The sequence below is a fragment of the Plasmodium fragile genome (genome assembly GCF_000956335.1).
Source record: "Plasmodium fragile strain nilgiri unplaced genomic scaffold supercont1.140, whole genome shotgun sequence".
Lineage (NCBI taxonomy): Eukaryota > Apicomplexa > Aconoidasida > Haemosporida > Plasmodiidae > Plasmodium > Plasmodium fragile.
Window position 1 is genome coordinate 1 of NW_012192720.1, and position 22937 is coordinate 22937.

Consider the following 22937-nt stretch of genomic DNA (forward strand, 5'->3'; position numbering starts at 1 on the left):
TACTATTGGAAAGATCCACAATTTGAAAATGCCAATTTATATTTGCACAAAAATTGATCGACAGGGGGCCTTTTGCCCTGGCTAGCTAAAATGTAACACTTTCTAAAAAAAAAAAAAAAAAATGATAACCATGAAAGTGTACTAAGTACTGTTCCGATAGGGATGGTACACTTGGCTGCCATGTGCGTGTGTGCCACTTGTGGCCGCATATGGGGGCACACCCACGGGGGAACGTACCACTGTGCTACACATCGCCCTGACATGGGCATTTGAAAAGACCCATTTTTTGTTCGCCCTTCCAAGGTGCCACAACATCACAAGGGCACAATTCGAATGTAATAATGGTGCTTTGCCTATTTTGGGCCTGCTTTGAATTCCCCACACCTGTGAGGGCAAATATTACTGATCATTTATCGCCCTATCCAGTAGGCACTTATACGCAAAAGGCAGAGTGACCAAAGAGCCTCCACTGTGCAACTTATGACACATTTACGTTTTATATATGTTTCCCTACCTGCGGTCATTATTTTGAGTAGATTAACATGGGTGGTGGTGGGCGTGCACCCTGCGTGTTGATTCTGATGAAAAGATGTATCCCATTACACAAACGTTACACACGCAAACGAGGGGATGCTTAAAAGAAGGGTTACTTTTATTGTACACAACAATGTGACATTTTTTATCATGCTTGGCCTTGCGGTTTGGGCACACAGTTTCCTGAGTGTATTATCCCCATGCGGTTTGCCATCCCCAGGGAAACATGTCACCTGTGTGCCTTTCTGCACCTGACATCCTTAACTTTACTCAATGTTGTTTTGTCCATGGTGCCATGTTGGCATCTGTTGCCACATGTTTAATTTTGAATTTTGTTCACCCTTCAGTATTTGTTCAGTTCATTTTCGTTTTGCCCCATTTGCGGGAACCCCCGGTGGGACAGACCGATTATAAGCACACCAAATTTTCACTCAATCGTGCAGTACAAATATCCCACCCTAATTGGGTACTATGCGGTAATGAATTTTTTCTCACTCATTTGACTGGTTATGTGTGACCCCATCGTGCAATTAACTCGTCATGCCTTTCCTTTCGTGCTTCCCAACGCCATCCCTCATTTCTGTGTCCCGCTTTTTCCAGACTCCACAAGCAGCAACGAGATGCTCGTTGCCCAACGAATTAACACTGCTGTGTATGCCTCTACATGCCGACGGTAGCTATTTGTACGTACCAGTACGCATCCGCGTGTATGCCCATGTACGCGTTCCTGTCACCCTGACGAATGCACATAATGCCGCCGATGTAGGGCCTTTTCTTTAAAAAAAAAAAAAAAAAACACACCGTCGAAGTTTTCCCCGAACGAAAGCAAACCCTGTTTTTGATGATCACCCCATAACAGATTATGCCAAAAAAGAGGGAAAAAATAATTTTAACATAAAAATAAAGCGTACACTAAGGAAAACAAATCGGAGGTGCAAAAAAACAAAAAAAAAAGTACGCCTGAGTGGTACGCAGGGCTCTACGCACATAAAAGCGGTCAAGGGTAAAAAGGTGCAGCGGGGCGACGTCATGCCCACTGTGTGACTGCAACGCTAAGCAGCTGCGACGAAATTAAAATCGACACAAACAACAACTTTAAAGTTAACACAGTAACACGAACAAGTTGCAAAAAAAAATAAAATAAAATAAAAAAAAACTGAAAAGGCATCAACATTGTATTATTCATATTTTGACGCTTCCAATTGGAGAAAAGCCCATTTCATTTTGTGAAATCGTTAAACACATTCGAGTGTGGGCAAGGAAGGAAACGCGACAGGAGCTTCACGTGCGGGGGGAAGCAGCAACGGGAAAATCGACAGCGGAATCGCGCAGGCACGGCAGAAGACGCACCCGATTCCACAATCCCCGCTCCGCCAACCGGGCTGCCCCCCAAAGCAACCAAGCGCCCAATCGACGGAAGAACAAAACTGACAGGCGCGCTTGTGAAGGTCAAGCTGCATAAGTCATGCCGTCCCACGATATTCCTTACAGAGCAATGTACCGCCCCCCAAATGAGAAGAGCACATCAAACGCTTCTATTTTAACATTCTGCTAAAAGGACCCCATCAATTTTACACAGCATCAAGCCAAAGAGGGAATTCTTAAGAGTACACAATCAAAAATGAAAAAATAAAAAGTAAAGCGTGAAAAGTGAAAAATGAAAAAAATAAAAAACAGATAACCATATGAAGATAAAAAAAACAAAACGGGGAAAACCAACTGACCTCGAAGGGGAAGTTGTGCACAGAGCTCAACCAGAGACCCGTCGAAGAAGAAGAAAAACGGAAAAAAAACAAAAAAAGAAAAAATCAAACGAAGCTGTAGGAAGCTGAACAAATCTGAACGAAGCGGAACACATGCAGGAGCACTCCCCAAAACGACAAGCCTAAGGAACAGCGACAACTATTTGAACAACCAAGCAGCCACTACTCTGGCCGGGGGATCAACAACGATTCGCAAAGAAATCACTGTCCTTTCGTGCATTAACTAATATAAGCCAAAAAAAAAAAAAAAAAAAAAAAAAAAAATGAATGGTTCATTCCGGAACCTTCGTTGATACAACCCCCTTTTTGTAACCCCCAAACTTGTAACCACTCGTATGAGAGAGAACAAAGATTTTAATTCAATAATGGACAGCGTAGAGGGGAACCTACACTCCGCCTGGAGCGGGGATAGTAATAGCCACACTGGAAGTTTCAATAGCAAGCAGAGTCTTTACACAAACCACCTCCTCAACCATACACCCAGTGGAGGATCCCCCCAAAGGCGTCCACGGGAACAGCCACAGAATGCACACACGCACAGCCAACGACGCGTGCTCAAATGTGTGTTGAGAACAGCAAGTGAAAGAAATTCCACTGGTGCCTCTACTCACAACGAGAAGGATGCACACACGTCGGAAGCTTATCCGATCGAAGAACAAGCCACAAATTGCACACCAAATGGGATAAAAGACAAGGACCGCACCGATCGCACCAATTGGCAGAAGCATAATAAACGAGCAAAAAAAACAATCGATGTGGCAACCCACTCCGCGGAACCAAAACAAGTACAAGGCTACGTCATTAATGACAAAGATCATGCGTCACGGTGCGCCGAGGAAATGGGGAAGCGGCAGGACAACAACAAGAAGAAGAAGAGAAGACGAAAGTCACCACCCCCTGCATCTGCAGTAGATGCACATAGGGACAAACCCGCGGAAGGCATGCATGTTTCGTGTCCAATCAACAGGGGTGGTGAGCAAGATGATGAGGACAGTGAAGAATGTGATAACACCGACGCTGAAGGAGATAACAACGAACATGGTACACGCCACCTCGACCACTGTCCCCGCCCCCATCAAGTACACTCCAGCGAAGAAAGCAGAAGGAAACTCAGCATTTACAAAAAAAAAGTGAACCAAGTGAATAAAATTCTGTATAACCTAAACTTTTTCAACAAGTTTAGCAGTCTTGAGTTCAGGAAAGGGATATCACAAAATAAGCAGCAAAAAGAGACGGAGATAGTAGAACCCACGTTCACTTCCGTCACCCCTTGCTCGAAGTGTGCACATAAGGAAAGCCCCACTTCGCTCGTCACATACACGCTACACCCAAAACAGCGCTGTTTGAACAATGAAGAAAATGAAAGCCGCAAAGACAATCGACCAAGTGCGATGTATCAGGCAGTTCATATCTCTCATAAGGGAACAGACACGATTGCGTTAGGTAGAACCCGTCCCACACTTCACGCAGCGTACCACCCCTATGATGAGCAAAGTGGACAGGACTCGGAATACCTCAATCAGGTCAGCATCAACAGTAATTATGACGGCAGTGCCACCCCGAACGAAGCACATTCCAGGGTGCACTCCCAGATAGCTACAATAAAGCAAAAGAAGTTAGAGCAAAAAATGCATCTAAAATTACCGATTCTACATGACATAAAAGATTTCCTGAAGAAGAAGAAAAAGAGGAAGAAAAAAAAAAAAAAAAAAAAAAAGGAAAGTGGAGGCAGCCAGGTGGATAGCGAAACGGCTAACGAGGGGGCAGACGGACTGCAAGTAAACCTGTCAACCAGCCACCGCATGCAGATTAACCAGGAGGAAGAATCCCAAAATAACGGTAGTAAATACAATACTACCTTAACGAACGGGGGAAGGATGCAAAGTCGAAGCGCACGACACATCGAACACCTCCAACAGTTACTAACTCCTCAGAGTACCTTCCCAGAACATGTCAAAAAGGGAAGCGACTATGAGATGGACACAAAGACAACCCCCGTTCCAAGTGGAAATGGTGAAGCTGAAACAGCAACTCTACTACCCCTACCCTCAATAAACACAACCTCTAGTAACAGTAAAAAGTGCTCTCACAAAAACAACCCAGCGCGAAAAAAGGAATACGTCTCAGTGGATTCAAAGGATGACATTTCGTTATTCACTCCAGAAACAAGTGTGATTAGTCAAACACTTGGAGAGAGTCACAAGACAAATAAACGCAAACCAGAAGGGGAAGAAAATCATTTCCATTGCAATAAATGCCAAGAGGTAGGAAATATAGATCATCCATCAGAACCCATTTCAACTGCTTTCAATAGAGCTAGCCAAAAAAAATCGAATCAAAATGGAACAGTTTTTGAAACCACGAATGATGATTCGTTAGACACAGCCCAACTCAGCACTTTGGCTCCTTCAAACATCGACGTAGGAATGAACGAAGGCATGGAAGGCGAACAGAAAAATGTGAACAGAAGGGGGAATAACGAAAAAAGCAAAAAGAGCAAAAGTTCCATCCCCTCGAATGGGAAACTCAACACCACAAATGAAATCGTCACTAAAGGTGAAATCCTGAGTAACGTTGAGTGTAATCAAACTGAATCATCCCAACTGAGCCGAGATGAAAAAAAACAGTCTGATAGTTTTGCGAACACGGGAGATGATCACACAAGGGAACCCACATCGAACGCTAAGGATATCCCCAATGATTGTTCCATATCACCCACGTGGAATATAAATATATCCGAAGAAATTGCGAATATCAGAATGGAAAATGGAACGGAAAATATAATAGAGAAACTATCACCACTTAGTTGTGACGATTTGCTCAACATAGAGAACATAACCAATGCAAGTGGGACACAACACAAAAAAAAAAAGAAAAGAAAAAAAAAAAAAAAAAAAAATTATACTGAACAGGTGGACACAAACGAGGAGCTTAAATCCACAAGTCAGATCGTCAACTCAAAAGAACAAAAGGAAATAGGTCAGTCTGCCGAGGAGGACACACCTTACCTTCGTAATAAGGAGTCATCTCCCATGGGGCGTAGACTCCCACAGGTTGAATATCACTTGGGCGAAAAATGTAACCCCACAAAGGGATCTACAAAAGGCTCACAAAAATCTGTTATGCGGAAAGGCAGCAACGGGGAAGAGAAAGGGGAAATGGATTCCGCTTCAACTCCAGAGGCAAGGACTTCTAACGCGAGGGTCGAGAAGGTAGACGGATGCGACGTTGGAAGTACTCCATTTGGTAGCAGCCAACTGGGTATCAACCAAGCGGGTAGCAGCCGTTCGCGTGCCCCCCAACTGGCCCCAAGAAAAGGGACACACAAGGAGAAGCAGCGGAAGAAATATCACGCACAGTCTCACCAGATTGACGTGGACGACCCATGCGCCATGAACCCCATCATCTACACACTAATTAGCACGTATGCGAACAGGACCATGAACCCACTTCCCACAAACCATGGGTTCTGCACCCCCCCAAACTTATCAAATGTGGATCATACAAAACATTACAGATACACCAGCGAAGATAATTTTAATTTACAAAATGTATTGGAGCAGGAAGACCAGAGTAACGTCTCTGAGGGAAACGAATCTTTTGTTAATGTGCCCCCTACTCGTGATGGCTACTTTGAAGAGAGGGAGATGCCACGTGAGGGTAGGGATGTGCACGGACGAGTGGACAGAATTGTAAATGGAGGAGACAATGGAAGCCACCAAAGGGACTGTATCGAACGGAGCGGCAGCCAACAGAGCGGAATCCCAAACCGCCATAACCGCGACACCCATGACGAGGACTACTCAGTAGATCTGCTCAGCGACAACGTCAGCAGTTTCGTGTCGAGGGACTACGCCAACTACGTAAACTACATGAACTATATGAACTACGTCAATCGAATGAACCCAATCAGACACGCTAATCGACTAGCCCGCATCCACAGGACGCTGCCCCAACGAACACGCAGAAAGGGATTCCCACCGAAACACCTAAAATTGAACTACCCCACTGGTGCCACCACCTTCTACATGGAAGACTTATGGAGAAGCGAAAATGAACGTGGCCCATGTAGCAGGGAACCGTATTTTAACCATTTTAAACATGGATTCGCGAATTATATGATCGGCGCGAGGGACTTGGGTGGAATGAACAGAATGAGAGGAATCAACAGCGTGAGCGGGCTCAGCGGTGCTCACAACTTTGGAAACCCGAACCGAGTGGGCCGCATGAACAACTTGATAAACGGACAAGAAAACTTCTTCCCAGGCAGACAGAACGAAGCACGTAGAAATAAAGCGCGTCGCCTACTTCAGCAGCCTTGTGGACTCCCTCAACAACAGTATAGACCCCCAATATATGGCAGGCAATACAGAGTGAAGACCTTTCCCAATGGTGGAACCGATTTGAATAATTACACTGAAGTGGGTAGCAGTGTCATGGGAGTGAACAATGAGGATGTGGCCTCTGTAGAAGCATCCCTTGTTGCCGCAACAGATGAAGTAGGGGGAAGGTATGCCCCCAGTGTGTGTGAAAACCCAAGGAGTATAACCAGCAGTGTTTCTCATCGTCAGGACATCGATTACAACATTTGTACTTCCGTCCAAACGGACCACAAACCACGTAATAAAATTGGACCCCCTCACAATAAGTACCATTATGTTCACACAAAGGGAGGTCAGAGTGAAGAAGCCAAAGGGACACATGGCCCAGTGAAACATGACCCATTCCTATGTAGAGAAGTAAGTTACTTAGGAGATTGTTACAACAGAGGAATGAACACCCCTTGGGATGATGTCCCTTACAATCATCACTTGGTTGTTCCTGTTAACAAAATGGGTCTCCCCCCGATTGGAACCTTCGACAGAGGTGCGCAGCATAGTAACAACTGGAGCAGTAACCTCAACCCGGGACACGTAAACGTAGAAAATAACTTCCCCGTAGGAGGTAACTACCCTCCAGGCAACAGGCACGTGGTGCTGAACGCCCAAGAAACGAACCCTAACCCTCTGCACCCAGATACAACACTTTTCCACCAAACAGTCCAACGGAACAGAGAAAAAATGAACTATGTCCCAAACCACAAATGGGACATGCACAACAAATTACGCATAAGAAAAAAAAAAAAAAAAAAATATTTCAACGATGAGCAATACACACAACACAGTATGTACAGTGCAGACAGAAGTATTTTTTTTTCAAACGATAGTAACAAATTTAATGCCATGTGTCCTCTTGAGTATAATAACCCTCTTGTGAACACCTTTGCTGGGTCCTATGGCAAACCTTCAAGTGGCTTTTACCACCTCCCCTATAGCGGCATCATCCCCCCGCTCGGCATCCCGCTACGAGATTTGCACTCTGTTACTAGCTCGCCCCATTTTCCAAATCTGACCAACGAGGGGAACTTCACCAATGGAGATTACTTCGGTGAGAATTATGGACCCACTCCAAATAGGACTTATCAACAAGGAGGCAATTCTCTTGGAAGCTACTCCTATAAAGAAATTCTTCCACTGGACCAGCAGCACATCTCACACAGAGACAACCCCTCGCAATGCCCAGGTGAAACAGACAAAACCAATAGGATGGATAAGAGGAAGAACAACCCCCCGAAGGAAAGAAAAAAAAATCTTTGCTCTCTGCCCAATGGAAACAGAGTAGAACAAGATGGGATCCCCGAGCGACAATGTCCAAGTGCTGAACAAATGGAAAACGAAACTAAAAGGGATGCGATATATTATACGAATGACCAATTGGTAGATGAAAATGAGTGGAAAAAATTCCCAACTGATGATGAATCCAGAGTGCTCTCTACCCAACAGGACCTACCGAATGCTTACGAAGGCATGGACAATGGGGGACCCGCACGAATACGACTCCATAAAGAGAAGAAGAAACAAAAGTCAGCCTCCTCAAACATCAATCAAAAAAATGAAAATAAGACAAACAATTATAACAGAATGGTTAGGAAATACAACGAACTTAAAAAATGTAACCATGAGAATGTTTTAGTCGTTGGAAATGATGAGGAGGCCTACTCTGTAAACACATCCACGATCGGTGAACCCTTATGCTTGTTCTCTAATATAAAACCAAGGAGCGTGAAGCAGCCTGCCAAGGGGGGGGAAGGTACTCCCATGCACGGGATAGAAAATCAGGAGGCAGACCCCCATGAGTGTCCTAATAATTACGTAGAGGAATCCTATGGGTACGCGCCGCAAAACGGGCAGCACTTGAATGATAAGAGGAGGAAGAAGAAGAAAAAAAAAAAAAAAAAAAAAAAAGAGGAAGAAAAATTGGGAAGAGGTGGCCGCCCATAATGGGGCACCTGCTAACTGTAATGATGCAGCCCAAAAGGGAAGAAACCGAAACCAAAGTTGCGTCACCCTAAGTCACTACGATAAGTTCATCGCGAGCAGCAGTCACCTCCCCCTCCAAAATGGGAGAAGAAGAAGTCTATCTCTAAACCTAGAAGACAAGCCAAGGGTACACCTGCTGTCATTCCTACATTATGCAATTCAGAGATGCAACGTCGTTAAAGTGGGTCCTCCCCCTACAACATTACACCGATGTGACAAGGGAAACAACACAACACGCAATGCTCTCCAGGCAGATATCTCCCTCCTGTTGAGAAAAACAGAAGAACTACTAATCGATCTGCTCAAAAAGGTGAAGCCGTCCAAGGATATCAAACGAACGAAAAGAAAAATCTTTTCTCTTCTGTCCAAGCTAATAAAGCACTTGTTCACCTGTGACATTAAAATATATACAGTGGGTTCTAGTGCCTACGGGGTGGACTCCAAGACAAGCGACCTGGACATCGTCATTCAGGCCAATCTCTACAACCCCAAGTATATCCTGCGTAACATTTACAACTACATCGTTCAGATGAAGAGAAAGCGCAAGACCGAAGCGGAGGGGAAGGACAACGACGCGGAGTGGAAGGATAAATACTCGACTGACTCAAGAAGCAAAGTGATATCAGATGAATGCCATTTGAGCATACATGACAAACGGAACAACAGAGATGCCACACCCCTAGACCCATCCGAATGTGCTTTCTTTGACGACGTACAACTACAGCTAGTGGACTCTGCTAGAGTTCCTATCCTAACCCTGAGAAAAAATCACATCGTGTGTGATGTTTCTGTTAATACAAACAACTCTTTGAAGCACACTGAATTTTTTTCAAGCATTTTAAAAAGTTTTCCCAATTTAAAAAATGTAATGAGGATTCTGAAGCTAGTTCTAAAAGTTAGGACCTTACCATCGATGAAACAGGGAGGACTCCCCACCATCCTCTGGATGATGCTGTCAGTCTGTTATTGCAAACTCCCCATGGAGAGTAGTTCATTTTGTGAATCTGTTGAAAAATACCCATTTAAGAAATATGATCAGGGGAAAGGCAAAGAAGTGGGAACGTCCAGAGGGACAAGTGCAGTCAGCACCATTAGCACCATCAGCGATGATGCAGGTGCTGTACTCCCCTGTACTGCTCACCTGTCGAGAGATCGCTCGAAGGGTAGACACACGGACCAACTCAAAGGAAGAGACCCATCACATGAGCCTGTCTGTTCTTTCAAGGAAAAAAAAGAAACACTCCTAAACGGTGGTTATTACCATGAGGGGAAGCCAAACGGTATGATGGAGAATGAATCCATCGATAGGAGTCCCGGAAGAGACAAGGAAGACATGAACATATCACCATTTAAAAAACGAGGAAACACAGGTATTAGGGATGTAGGAACATCACCCCATGGAAGCCCTACAATTGATGGCGGGGCTAAAACTATGGGGAACTCAACCTTCAGAGAAGAATTAAAAAAAAAAGGAAATCAATTGGGTGCTCCAAAGAAGGAAGACACCAAAAAAACAAACACATATATCAGTGTAGAAAAAAAAACTGCTGGAGGATTACCAGCCGACGTACAAGTTCAGAAGGGATTGAACGATGTGACCATTTCACCTGGTTGGTTCTCTCAAACGGGTGAAACAGGTGGCAGCTCAATTAGACATACCGGGGAAAAATATCGCAAGGGGGAAAATGAGCCCCATTCGAACAACCCAAATAAATCACAAGATTACAACCGTAGCAGCAGTGAGGGGCACCTGCACAAAAGAGGACTCTCTCTCCACGCAATTCACAACCAACCCCAGGGTACCATAAAGGATTGTGACAAAGAGGATGCCGTCCTCAGTGGTGAACTCAAATGCAAAGTGGAACAAATGCAAATCACCACGTCTAATTCGTCTCCGTCACTCTGCAACAGCGTGGTCAACCCATGTTTGTCAGGAATGTCACCAATGCCAAATGGGCCGATGAACAGTATCCCTTGTGACGAACCCACGGAGGAGAGGGATGAGAAAGGGGAGGAAAAAAAGACCAAAAAAGAGGCCGAAGAAGAGGACCAAACAGGACAGACATGCCAAACGGCCGGCCATTTTTCTAGCACATCGTGCCACTTAGTGGAGAAAATATTCTCTCAAAATGAGTACGAAGAATCGAGTGTCAACTCGTGCTGCCATCATTACACAAAATCGTGTAAACAATTTTGGGGGAGCGATGATGAAGAGGAACTCGAGCCCGTGTCTACATGTTCAATGCACTGCTGGGAGCGGCTCTCCCACTGCGGTTGCCCCAACTGCTTCGACAACTCCCTTACACAATCAACAAGGGGTAAAAACCCCCACACACAACAGCAGAAGAGGAAAAGAAATATCTTAAAGATAATGCACCGTAATGGGAAAATCCTGTCCCAATTCGAGCCCCCCATAGGAGTTGCACCAACGATGGAAGGAACAAATGAAGTATCTGCAATGTGTTTGATGAATTCGCAAAGTGGAGGAAGAAAGGACCTCGAGAAAGAAACCATTGGAAGGAGAGACCAACATATGGACAGCTACGACGCAGTCAGCGAGAGCCATCTAAAAGCTCTCGCCCCCCTCTTTTACTCCCTCATGATTTTGTTCAATGAACTCAACTCCAGAAAGAAGCTGACCAAAACGATAAACATCATTGATGAGGAAAAATCTCACCTCAAAAATGCAGATGAAATAAACAAAAGATTGTTGTCGTCTGTTTGCCACGGGGGGGTTTGGGACGAGCTACTTACTCTCTACGACCCCATTTATAGCTTTAATTACGAAAGATACATCAGCCGAGCAAATGGCAAACCCAAAGAGAAAAAACAAACTAGTCCTCCCAACAGCACAACAGGGAGCCATATGTATAGAGAGAACTTTGGGACCGACCCCCACACGCGGAACGACATTACATATTCAACGTGGTCCAAAAAAAAAACAAAAAGTTTAACCCCTGATGAGTGTCGTAAAAGCGGACGCTCCCCTGCAATCAGTCTTTGCAGTGCCAGGGAAGTACAGAACATACCCTGGAAGGATCAAGGAAAAGAGGAAATCAATATCAAACACCACATGGAAGAAAATAATAAAATCATAAATGAATCATTTTTTTCAAGGCTCGGGGATGTAACGTTGTTTCATAAAATGCACGTAACGAAACATTCAGGTAAACATAAGAGTGTAGCGAATGGAGTTGTTCATTCTGTTAGTGTAGATCGCGTCAACTGTGGTAGTAGTAGTAACCCATATTTGGAAGAACATCCCCCCTCGAACAAAGTAAAAGATCCTTTCGTTGGCGATACTGTGAAGACGTGTGGTGACACCCCCCCAGATAAGGAAATTAAAATCGGCCAAAGGATTACCAGCGGGTGCTCCATCTCAACCAATAGCAGTAGCAGTGGGAGTGGCACCGACAACGCGAAAGATATGCACTCGAGCAACTTCGAAAAATCGCATACCCGTGAGAGTGATTTTTTAAGTAGTGAGAAGGGCATCCTTGCTGCTGATGGAAGAGACAAACATGGGATAAATACAGACCTACAAAATGAAGTTTATTTAACAGAAGAAGATGATAAGACCAACCCGTTCCGTCCACACAACACACCCCAGTTAGACCCCCATTGCAGCATCGCAGGTGGTGTGCCCCCCACAAAAAACTCAAAGGGGAATGTTAAACACCCTAGTAAGCTTTTCTCACCTCATGGAATTTGTAACACAGAAATGGTAAAAACAGTTGAGGGGGATATATGCAACGGGATTAAGGGACCTTCTCAGGGAACACTGCGCAAAGTAGATCGCCCCTCCATTAGCGAGAATCCCCCAACGAGAAGACGAGAGCCTTACATATATGACGAGGATGTGAAGACAACCACCATGAATATAATTCATCCTAATGCAGGACGAGCTTCTCATTTCTCTGCTAACTCTTCGAACATTGCTTGGGGGAGTTTCCCCCATTTCGGTATGCGTAACCCCCCTGTAACCACGTCCGGAAGTTACTTCAACGAGATACTTCTGACCAACTCCTTCTCCCCCTGCGACATGAGATTGCATGGGAGCATAGATCGAAATTTTAGGATTCATGATACGGCTCTCCACATGTGCTCCAACGAAATGAACACCTACATGACACAAAACAGAGGTAACACGATATCGCATGAGCAAAATAGAATCCGCTTCCAGTACAACCAATACAAATACCTCACACATAAAGCATTGGTGAGAAAGGACAAAAATAATAGAGCTGGTAATCGCGTCGAAGAAGGGCGAACAACCACACGGAATGTAATCCAAGCCAAGAAAAACATGCAGACATTCGAAAAGAAGTACGAACAGAATATCGACTTAGCAGGAAAGGTTAGCAGCGCCACGTGGTTAATATATCTGTATGAGCTGAAAAGGGCTAGCTTTTTTATTAACTATTATTTGCACAATTTGCATCTGTTCATTTGTTTTAAAAAGCACTTCAATGGGGGGGCAGAAAAAAAATCAAATGGGCCACAGGCAATCCCTAATGAGGACAGCGAAGGAATCCATATCATCAAGCCCCCCTGCGACTCACGAACCAGGATCACCAAAAACTACGAAATATTCCAAAAGAAGCAGTGGCTCACCGTCAAGATAAACTCAAGGGATCAGCTGACAGATGTAGACAAACCGATTCTACAAAAGGGGAAGGTCCTCTTTCCAAAAGCAACCTTTCCTCTTTTCAGACAGACGGAGCAGCCAATCGTCATCCACAAAGTTGACCAGTTGTATCCGTTTAAGAGGGAGTCACCTCAAGGAGAAAAAAACTTCCACAGCGATGAGAAGATGCAGACCAAGGAAAACACAACCCTAAGCGAAAGGGTAGAGAAGACGAACAACCTGGATCCCACGCGGCAATTAATTTTAAAGTGCATTCTGCAAAATCTAAAATGTTGCATCCATGCACTATTCGAACGGACAAAAGGAGAAATATATGTCCTTCCCTTCCATCCTCAGTTGGGAAGTTCTCGCGTGCGAAGAAGCAGTGCAGAGGAGATACCTTCCAAGGGCAACCATCGTAATGATGCAGAAAGGGAAAAACCAGGAGGAGTATTTGCAACCCCAAAAGGAGCAAGCACCGAAGATTGTTGCAGCATTAACACACTTCCAACGGATGGCGAAACGCATAGACGAAAAAGCACAAACGAAAAAAATAAGCACCTTAAGGAACAAAGTATGGAAGACCCCACTGATGCAGAAAATCAATTTGCACTTGTCCTGATAGAAGGAAAACTAGTGTTTGTTAAATTTGTAAAAATCTGCATCGATCGAAATAAATTTTGGGATGAAAACTTTCTCTGCAGGAGAGACATCAGGACAGTCATGCATGTCAAAGCTATGGATGTCCTGTTCATTTCAAATAAGGCAATTAAAATGGACAAGAAGAAAAAAAAAAAAAACCAAGATGGTACACAAGTTCACCCCAACAGTGACACAGACACAAATGGAAATCTCGCAAAACAAATTGTTACATCCAGCGATACGTCTGACTTTGACCAGGTGCTGCTAGATGATAACTCCTTGGACGAGGATGAACGTTTATCCAAGGGGTACTCTATGTTAAGTGACTTCCCCGATGCTGCAAGTGAGAATGTGCAAAAGGATGCTGCTGCGCCGGGGGGTAGTATCAAAGGAGAAAAACCCGCTGCGAACAAAACCAAACAAAAAGCGAATCATGTGTGCGACGGGAAGAACCACCACTTTGTGGACAAGTCGAAGAGGACGACCATGAAATGCTGGGATTACAAAAAACAGATACAGAAAGCAAAGTGCAGTAATTTTATTTACAACTCGAGAAATGACTACCTTGGCCTTCTGGTGGAACAGAACGGTGGTGGCAGGGACCAAATGATCCGGGTACGCACAGGTCAGCCAGGTCAAACAGATGAACCTAGCGAGTTGCCCAAACAGGAAGAAGTGCTAAAACGAGATGACATATTCCTCATCAACCCATGCAACTTTGTAACGCGCGTGAACGTAAAAACAGTGTACCTACCCCGCAGGAGCCTCAAGGACGAATTGACCGACACGATTTGCGAAAGGGCTGACCTGAAGGAGAGTCAAATGAGGAAGATTTTCATGCTGCGCAAAAAGGGACAACCCCTGTCGGGAAGCACAGTACCGTGTGAGGGAGCGCAACAAAGGGATTACCAAACAGACGGACAGAAGGAAAAACCAGCCCAGGATGACGACATATGCTGCGTACGAATCATCCCAAGAAGTGAAATAATGAGATACAAAGAGCTAATCCGAATTACCAGGAATAGTCCGTTTTATTACAAGAAGGCGAAGCACATTTCGAACAATGCCAACCCCCCCCTTCAGCAACCTGTGAGTGTGTGTAACTTTTGTCACACCAAGGGAACCTTTAATGTGAAAACGAACCACTTTACGCTTTCCCATATGAACACCGATGTTGCAGAGAGTATCACCAAGCTTCTCCGTCAGTTGATACATGGGAAGTGTGTCTCACCGCAGCGGGAGAAGTAGCAGCGAAGGAGGGGTGGGGGAATGCCTCCCTCTAATGCGCTCAAAAATTACCCGCGCCCAAAAGAGAATACTTGTCTTGTTCTGCCATTCCTACATTCCTTCCTCCTTCGCAAAAACGTAGTGCCCAGAGAAACGCAGCTTATATAAGACCCCCACCAGGGGAAAAAAAAAAATTAACCACGCTCACCTATCACGTGTTTACAAGGGAGACGTCCCACGTCATCGTTGTAAATTAATTAGTAAACACATCTTGTATTTTTTTGTTTCTGTTTTGGGTACTTTTTTGTTACTCATGTGTTTGTTCTTTCGATCGTGTGATATTGTTTTATTGTCTTTGTTTTTGTTGCCCCCGTTTTTACTAACCTCGGAGGAGCCGAACACGATTAAAAAAAAATGTAATAACGGGCTAATGTGTAACTTGCCAACAGCAAACATATGCGTAAAAAAACGCACACCAACAAAACCACACACATAGTTGTTCGCCCCACCAAGTTCTGCGATCCAGCACGTACCCCACGAAAAAAAATAAATATAGGCCTTCCGTACATTCAGACGCATATAAACGCAGAGATACCAAGGTAGACACCTTGTCGTAGCAATTCAGTAGTGTAGCACAAAAGTTTCATTGATGTACTCCAGTAAGCTTCGCACAAATTGGAGTCACTCAAACTTTCACAACATAAAACCGAAGTTGTCGTCAAAAATCCCCAACGGGCGTGGGTGGGGGAAATCCCCAATCGGAGAGCTCATGCCTCCCCCCTCATCCATTCTGTTTGGGTGCCCGTGAAATTTGCCGTCACCCCTTCGTACCTTAGAAAGGGTTTTTAAAAAATGAGAAATAGCTATATTTTAAGTTCGGTGCTTCAAAATTGTGAAAAAACAGGAATTGCAAAAATGCGACATGCACATGTGGTGGAAACACCACAAGTATACATATACACATGCATAACTGCATATACACACTCCAAAATGTGTGTAATTTCATTCGGCTCATACTTGCCTTAAACAACTCTAATGAGGGAAATGCTTATCACTTAAAAAAAAGAAAAGATACTCTACAAATAATGTCACACTTGTTCACCTGTCCCCTTCGTATTTTTTTCTCCGTTTGTGTGTTAATTCAGTGGGGGCTCTTCCGGTCTATCGGCAGTTCACCCACACACCTTTGGTGGAAATGACCTGTGTGTTCATAATTTTTGTTAACTGTTTCGCCCAAAACACCTGACAGTTCATAACTTTTGCAAATATGTACACCAAAATCGCCTGACTGTTCATATGTGTCCTACACATTGCAAGCTCTCCCTCGCCGGGGTACCTGCACCACAGCTGAGCGGGGCCAACTCAGAGGACGCGCTTGTTGGAGACCAAATTCTTGATGTAGTAGATGGTGAAGAGGGACAAAAAGATGAGCACAAACAATTTAATGAAGCAATAGAGAAAGGCCTTGTTGGTGATTTTTTTCATTTTCTCAATATGCGCCATATGCTTGGAAGATAAATACTTCAATTCGTTCTTTAACCTTATCGTTTCAGCAACAATTTTGTCGATATAATTGGTAAAGTCTTTTATGTGTTCCGACTTTAACGAGGGGTTTTCTCCCAACCCAAGGGCAACCGTTGTGATTTTTGTTCCCATCCATTTGCTATTTTTCAAAGTGATTGTATAGACCCCAATTTGCTGTGTGTAAAAGTAAAAAATCCCTTCCACTGCTTCTTTCTTGTAAATTATTTGTCCATGAGGATCGGTAATAAAAAACAAAATTTTATTATCATCGGATTCATTATTGGTGTAAAACACTCCTCGAAAATAAGTGTTCAAATTAGTTATGTCCTCAAAAAGATATTCTTCTGAATTTCCTTGAATTTCAAATGTTAGCAAAGTAGATGGCTCAAAATTTTGCATATTTTTGTTCCATATGTTTGTCAATTCATCATCCCCCTCAATAATATCATCGTTATCAAAATATTGGTAATCATTTGCATCAGGTCTCATTTTGTTGTAATTTCCATTATCGAACTCGTCATTGTTGTTGAACTCGTCATCATATGCTCCTCCCTTGCCATAGTTATCAAAAAGATTTTCGGAATTCTCTAAATCTTCATCATGAAAATTTTTTTCAAATTTGTTCAGTTCATCCATGAAATTTTCTTCGTCTTGATTGTTTCTCATGTCTTGTATATATTCATCAAAATGACTGTCGTCTCCTTTTCTGTTTTTTTGTTTTCCCTGTTCGGATCCTCTACTTTGTCCTTTCGGAGTACCACCTCCCCCACCCGGATCTTTTTTATTCCCTTTTTGGCTTCCCTTTCCACTCATACCATCATGTTTACCTTGCTTACTTCCGCTGCCCACCTTGGCGTTCTTTGCATTCTTCTTATTATTTCCCGATTTGCTATTTGACGCCACTTCATCTATGCCCACGAGTATAAGTACCACCACCAGCAGAAACAAGGCCAGCGGGATGGGGGTACGCATTTTATTTTCGTTTTTTTAAATGTGAGTAATGCCTAAATGTGAGCTTCGCTCGTCCGTGTGCATTATTGTCGGGGTGGGGGTGTGCGCGCTAACTCAGACAGGGAAGCTACGACGTTGCACCGACGCAACTTCTGCCGCGGTGTAGTCAGGTAGCATAAGTACACGGGTAAATCTCTACCGCTGGTAAAGATAAAACTTAACAAGGCAAAATACACTACCCGGCCAGTTGCTAGCCGCCCGAACGAACCGTCCAGCGGACCCCCTAGCTAACAGCCTAACGACAATGGATCCAAGAAAAACCGTCACAGTTGACTGACGCCCACAAAACTCGAACAAGTCCCCAAATGAAAGTTTTTAAGCGGTTGTAAAATTTTGGAAACCATATGCCTCGCTCAATAGGGACGAAGAGGGCCTCCGGAAAGGGGCAGCTTGTGCGAACACATGAAATGCGATAGAAATGAGGCCATCTGGCGCCCTATGGTTGGAAGATGTCATGCACAATGTAAACGTTGCTACACAACAGGGTCGTATCCTTGCACGCGCTAGTGGTCAATTCACAACACGATGCTCGCCAGCCACTGCAAGAGTAAGCTCCCGAAATCTTCTGCTATGGGTTCGTGTCGCACTCGCCAAAAAAAAAACAAAGGGGAACAGGCCCGCGCGACAATACACTTAAAATACACGCAAAGGTGAATACACAAATACTTTTACATACACTTGCTCCTTTATATTTTGCATGTATATACTCTTTGATTCGTTGCCATGATTGAAATGGGGGAGAAATGACAAATGCTCACTCAAATAAAAATTGTAACGCGAAGACAAGTGGTCGCACATGTACACATACACGGCGCCGGTCCGCGCGAGGCAGTGGGAAATGTTTCCAGCCTCACTGCGAAAGAAGCATATAACCGATCGGCAGCATCACCACCCGGATGCAATCGCACCTCGCGTCCCTATTTAACTTTAATGGAAAAAAGCCACCACTTCGAATGCACACCTAAGCTTGCCCCACTGTTTCCCGCAGAGGTAAAAAAGAGAAGGAAAAAATTTTTACCCAAGGAGAGTTATACTCTCATGCGTCCCTCCTGCGCGAGAACTCACCGTGCAACACCAATCGTGGTGCCCCTTCGTACACATAGGCATCACCAGCTTTTGTGCTTTTTATCATCGCCCGTAGCACATGGGTGTAAGTAACGCAAAGGACAATTAAAATATCACCATGTGTATAGCATCCATTTTGGCGTCGCCCACATGGGAGTATTTATCCCCCAAAAGCCATGAGGCATCCGCCCTGACCCAGCAGATACGGTTGGATCTCCCCCACCCTCAACTGCGCACTTATAGATTTATTGCCACGTATATAAGCTACGAAAGGGAAACACCTCTCATTGGGCACACCCCCAACAACACATCTTCCATTTCGCCGCATTTATTGTATACCTTTTTTTCAAAGGTGCAAAACACAAACAGGGGTATTTGCCAAATGGAGTTAAGTAGCAAAACGTTTAATCGTGCACAAATGGCTAAGTGCGTAGATAAAAATTAGGAGGGGGAAAAAAAAAAAAAAAATGTATCCTTACGTAAACCAAATTAATCATATTTTCTCACGTTCTTCTTCAACGCTCTTTGTCTAACTGACTTAAGAGTCATGAAGGACATGGTGTCAAACAACAGTTTCGGCATGGCGTTGTACAAGCTTATTTGCACTCTGTGCAAGAAATAGGGTGAAGATATAACACTGCTGCAAGTGCTATTCCCCTGTTTCATCTTTTTAATTGCGCTCTTTGCGTATGCATCCGCCGTTGGGACGAATGCACTGGGCTTCTTTATCTTGGACAGCTTGGTCACGATGAATAGAGGCACGTGGCACTGCACCTCAATGTTCTGTTCCCTCAATTCGACCTGATATTTAGAAAAAAAAAAACAAAAAGTGTCATGAAATAAGCCCCACTAAGTGCCTAATCAATTTTCTAATTTTTCACGTGCACTCATTTGGCTATTCCGCTTGTCTTTGCAATTTTTCTGGGACGTACACTTAACGAATTGGCGAATGAACAGATGGCCTCCTTCACCGACGCGTAAACTGTGTATAAGGGAGAGGACTGAAGGGTGGCTGCGCCGCTGGACGTGTACAAAATGAGTCCCTTCTTTTTGCGAATCATTCCTGGGGGGGGTAAAAAAAAAATGCAATAAAACAAAATATGTATACACATATAGATGGTTAAACGCCTGTAACAGCAGCACGCACGCGGCGCAGAAAAAAGAAACACCTGCACGGAATTACCTGGCAACACCAACTTTGTCATGTAATAGGATGACAGCAAATTCACGTTCACCAGCTGCTCTATCAGGTGGATGTCCATTTCGTGAAAATACTACGGAGGGGAGGGGTGTCAGCCACAAAAAAAAAAAAAAAGTTTTCTCTTCACTTTGCGTGTACTTTGAGCATATTTACACCCGTGAGGTCGCCACGCCCGTCTCCTCCATGGCGCTCCACTGCATTGCACTTACCAACGGGTGCGGGTAGGAAACCCCCACATTGTTAATCAAAATTCCGACATCCAATTTTTCGATCTTCTCCTGAATACTCCTATAGGAGGTGAAGCTATTTGCATTATAATCAAACGCTGCATAATCGATCTGTCCCTTGTAGTTCCTGTTTCTCAAGAGTAGGTCCTGCTTGATGCTCTTTAGCGCATCCTCATTACGACTTATGAGGAACAAATTAACATTTTCACTTATCAGCAAATATGCCAAGCTCTTTCCAATTCCATCCGTGCACCCAGTAATGATAACTGTCTCGCCATAGCTTCTCAATCTTTTCGCAAACACTTGGCACTTGAGCTAAAAGCATGAAAGGGAGAAGCGCGATCACGCAAACACACAAATGCATTTATGTAGATCTGTGTTTATATGCCTACGTATGCACTGCTGCTAAAATTGCGGGGAGAACAAACTCCGACTCGCTCAAGCAGAAAGACAACACACACAAAAACTTACACAATTTAACACCCAGTAGACGAGGTACACAGCATGCTTTAAAACGACGAATAAACCAATGTACAGGAGAGGCTTCACGAGGAGCGCCGGGATGAAGTTTATCATTCTAAGTACGTTCCTTTTATCTCGTTTTTTTTTTGTTTTTTTACCTCAATTTAAGCGAACCTGTGATGTCACCATGAATTTTTTTCTGAACACGCAAGGTGAAAATGTTGCATAAAAAAAAAAAAAAAAAAAATATTAAATTTGATTCCCCCTTGTGACTACTTTTTTTGGTCCTCCAAAAAATTTAAGCCAGTACAAGGAAACACGTAGGGTTGCAAAATGTGCCCACGTCGGGAAACTACACTTCCATGGAAAAGTGTCTCTATAAGAATGCACAAGTGCGAAGGATGGCAAAGTTTAACTACCTAAAATATATTCCCTCAGCTCAATTCTTCGATCTCACCGTAAAAAAAGTATAAAATGTAAAATGGATAAAAAAAAAAAAGGGTTGAAAAAAAGGAGTGGAAACAAAAAGGGGCAAGACTATATATAAACATAGAGCAACATTGCGTCATGATGTTATTTTCTACCCTTAAAAAAAAAAAAAAAAGGTTAAGGACGATTCCCTGTTCAAGCAATGCTATGCACACAATGACAAATAGGGCGAAAATTGCGTACGCATACACGCGGATAATAGGGCGTACCCCTGGAAACGCAAATATCGTAGCATCCTCAATGGACACAGGTAACGCTATTCGGCGCATGGGCGAAGCTACCTGCATGACCCGCCTCCGTTGCAGGTATTTCCACCTGTGCATATATACATGCTCATGTGAGTTTATTTTTAAGCAAGGACTTGGTCCCCCTTCTCGTTGCCACCCCATAAAACGCAGTTCCAATTCCTCGCAGCGCCTAAACGTAGTTGAAAACTATTTTGCCAAAAAAGGTTCTTAAACGCGTTTGGCAAATACGCCCACGTGTAGAAAAAAAAATAAATCATATATTATGTAGAGCGTGCCACGGGTCATATACATTTCTGGGTCTACAAAACGCTGCAGTGCGATAGTGGCAAGCACTTCCCCAAAACATTTCACTAGTGTAAGTGGAACTCACAAACAAGAATCCGACGCGAGTTATCCTCCTCTTCTTGTTTCCATCCGTTTCATCTCATCCTTTCAGGTTTAATGTCACTTATGCATTTTAGTAGCACCAAATGGTCACACACTTCGCAAGCGCGGTTTGATCTGCACACCCGAATTAGAAGTTTGCTGTGCAAGCTTTGTACCCTCGTCATACAGCCACCCGCACCCATAGACCATTCACAGTTGGTCACTCTCCACGTTATCCCTGTCCATCAGTTCGTCCAACAAATAATTGGTTAACTCCAAATCATCGTCATCATCGTCAGCGGGCAGGACTTCTATTGTTACATTCCCCAGGTCGTTCTTTACTCCGCCCTTTTGCTCTTCTTCATGTATACCCTGGGATGCTCCGCAGAGGCAGCACAAGACGAAGGCAAAAAGGACGCTACAAAGGCTTAGCTTCATTTTTGTTTTTTGTTTTTTTCAAAATTATCTGGTGATTTGAGGCAGTAGGCGGCAAAATAATACACCCACGGAAGCGCTCAATTCAAAGGGCCAAAATGTAGAGGCTACTGAGCGTCTAGTTCAATCCGATTAGTAATAATGCAAATGAGTTGTTGATGCCAAGCAAAAATCAAACGAGTTAAAGTAAAATTGGGCAAAATAAAGGCATATCAGTAAAATAAACAAAAATTAAAAACAAATTTTAAAATATCGGGATTTGTGTACGAATCATGGCTTGTACGTACACCGCCAGTTGTGTGCAGCCATAAAATGCGGCCGACACGTGAATTGTTCCTTTTCGTAAGAAGAAGTACACCTAATAGTAGTGGAGTAGACACAAATGCGCCCTCATTGGAAGTATAGGGGAGGCTAAAATGTGGCAGACGGAAAGAAACGGAAAAGGTTGCGCAATGCAATTGATTAGGTATTTCATTGGCTATTGGCTACTGTCTTGTAGGGATAAACTTTTTTGCACACACAAAAAACGTACACAACGTGTGCATACTCGCCTGATTGGTGAAGTCCCCATTTGCGGGAATGCATGTTGTCCCCAAGTGCGCAAACGCGTAAAACGGGGAAATTCCCTGCACTGGGGTGTGTCCTGTCCATGCAGGTACGTGGCCTTCCTCCTCATCTTCCTGATTTGGAGCTTCATGGATTTGCAACTTTGTGGGGTTACTATTACATTAATTTTTTTTTTTTTTTTTTTTTTTTT

The 22937-nt window shown here is 43.9% G+C and overlaps 4 protein-coding genes across 4 annotated transcripts; 1 reads left to right on the plus strand and 3 right to left on the minus strand.

Moving 5' to 3' along the window:
- Positions 1–2662: 2662 nt before the first annotated feature.
- AK88_05479 (uncharacterized protein) lies at positions 2663–15173 on the plus strand (the record flags this gene model as incomplete). The annotated part of the gene is made up of 2 exons (XM_012483081.1): positions 2663–8603; positions 8647–15173. 2 exons carry the CDS (start codon positions 2663–2665, stop codon positions 15171–15173), a joined length of 12468 nt encoding a protein of 4155 aa, XP_012338504.1.
- A 1341-nt stretch (positions 15174–16514) lies between these two features.
- AK88_05480 (uncharacterized protein) lies at positions 16515–17648 on the minus strand (the record flags this gene model as incomplete). The annotated part of the gene is made up of 1 exon (XM_012483082.1): positions 16515–17648. The coding sequence occupies one exon, from the start codon at positions 17646–17648 to the stop codon at positions 16515–16517; it is 1134 nt and encodes a 377-aa protein (XP_012338505.1).
- A 1593-nt stretch (positions 17649–19241) lies between these two features.
- AK88_05481 (uncharacterized protein) lies at positions 19242–20756 on the minus strand (the record flags this gene model as incomplete). The annotated part of the gene is made up of 5 exons (XM_012483083.1): positions 19242–19553; positions 19685–19815; positions 19936–20026; positions 20163–20495; positions 20652–20756. 5 exons carry the CDS (start codon positions 20754–20756, stop codon positions 19242–19244), a joined length of 972 nt encoding a protein of 323 aa, XP_012338506.1.
- Positions 20757–21955: 1199 nt separating this feature from the next.
- On the minus strand, positions 21956–22183 carry AK88_05482 (uncharacterized protein; the record flags this gene model as incomplete). Its single annotated transcript, XM_012483084.1, has 1 exon — positions 21956–22183. The coding sequence occupies one exon, from the start codon at positions 22181–22183 to the stop codon at positions 21956–21958; it is 228 nt and encodes a 75-aa protein (XP_012338507.1).
- Positions 22184–22937: the final 754 nt, after the last annotated feature.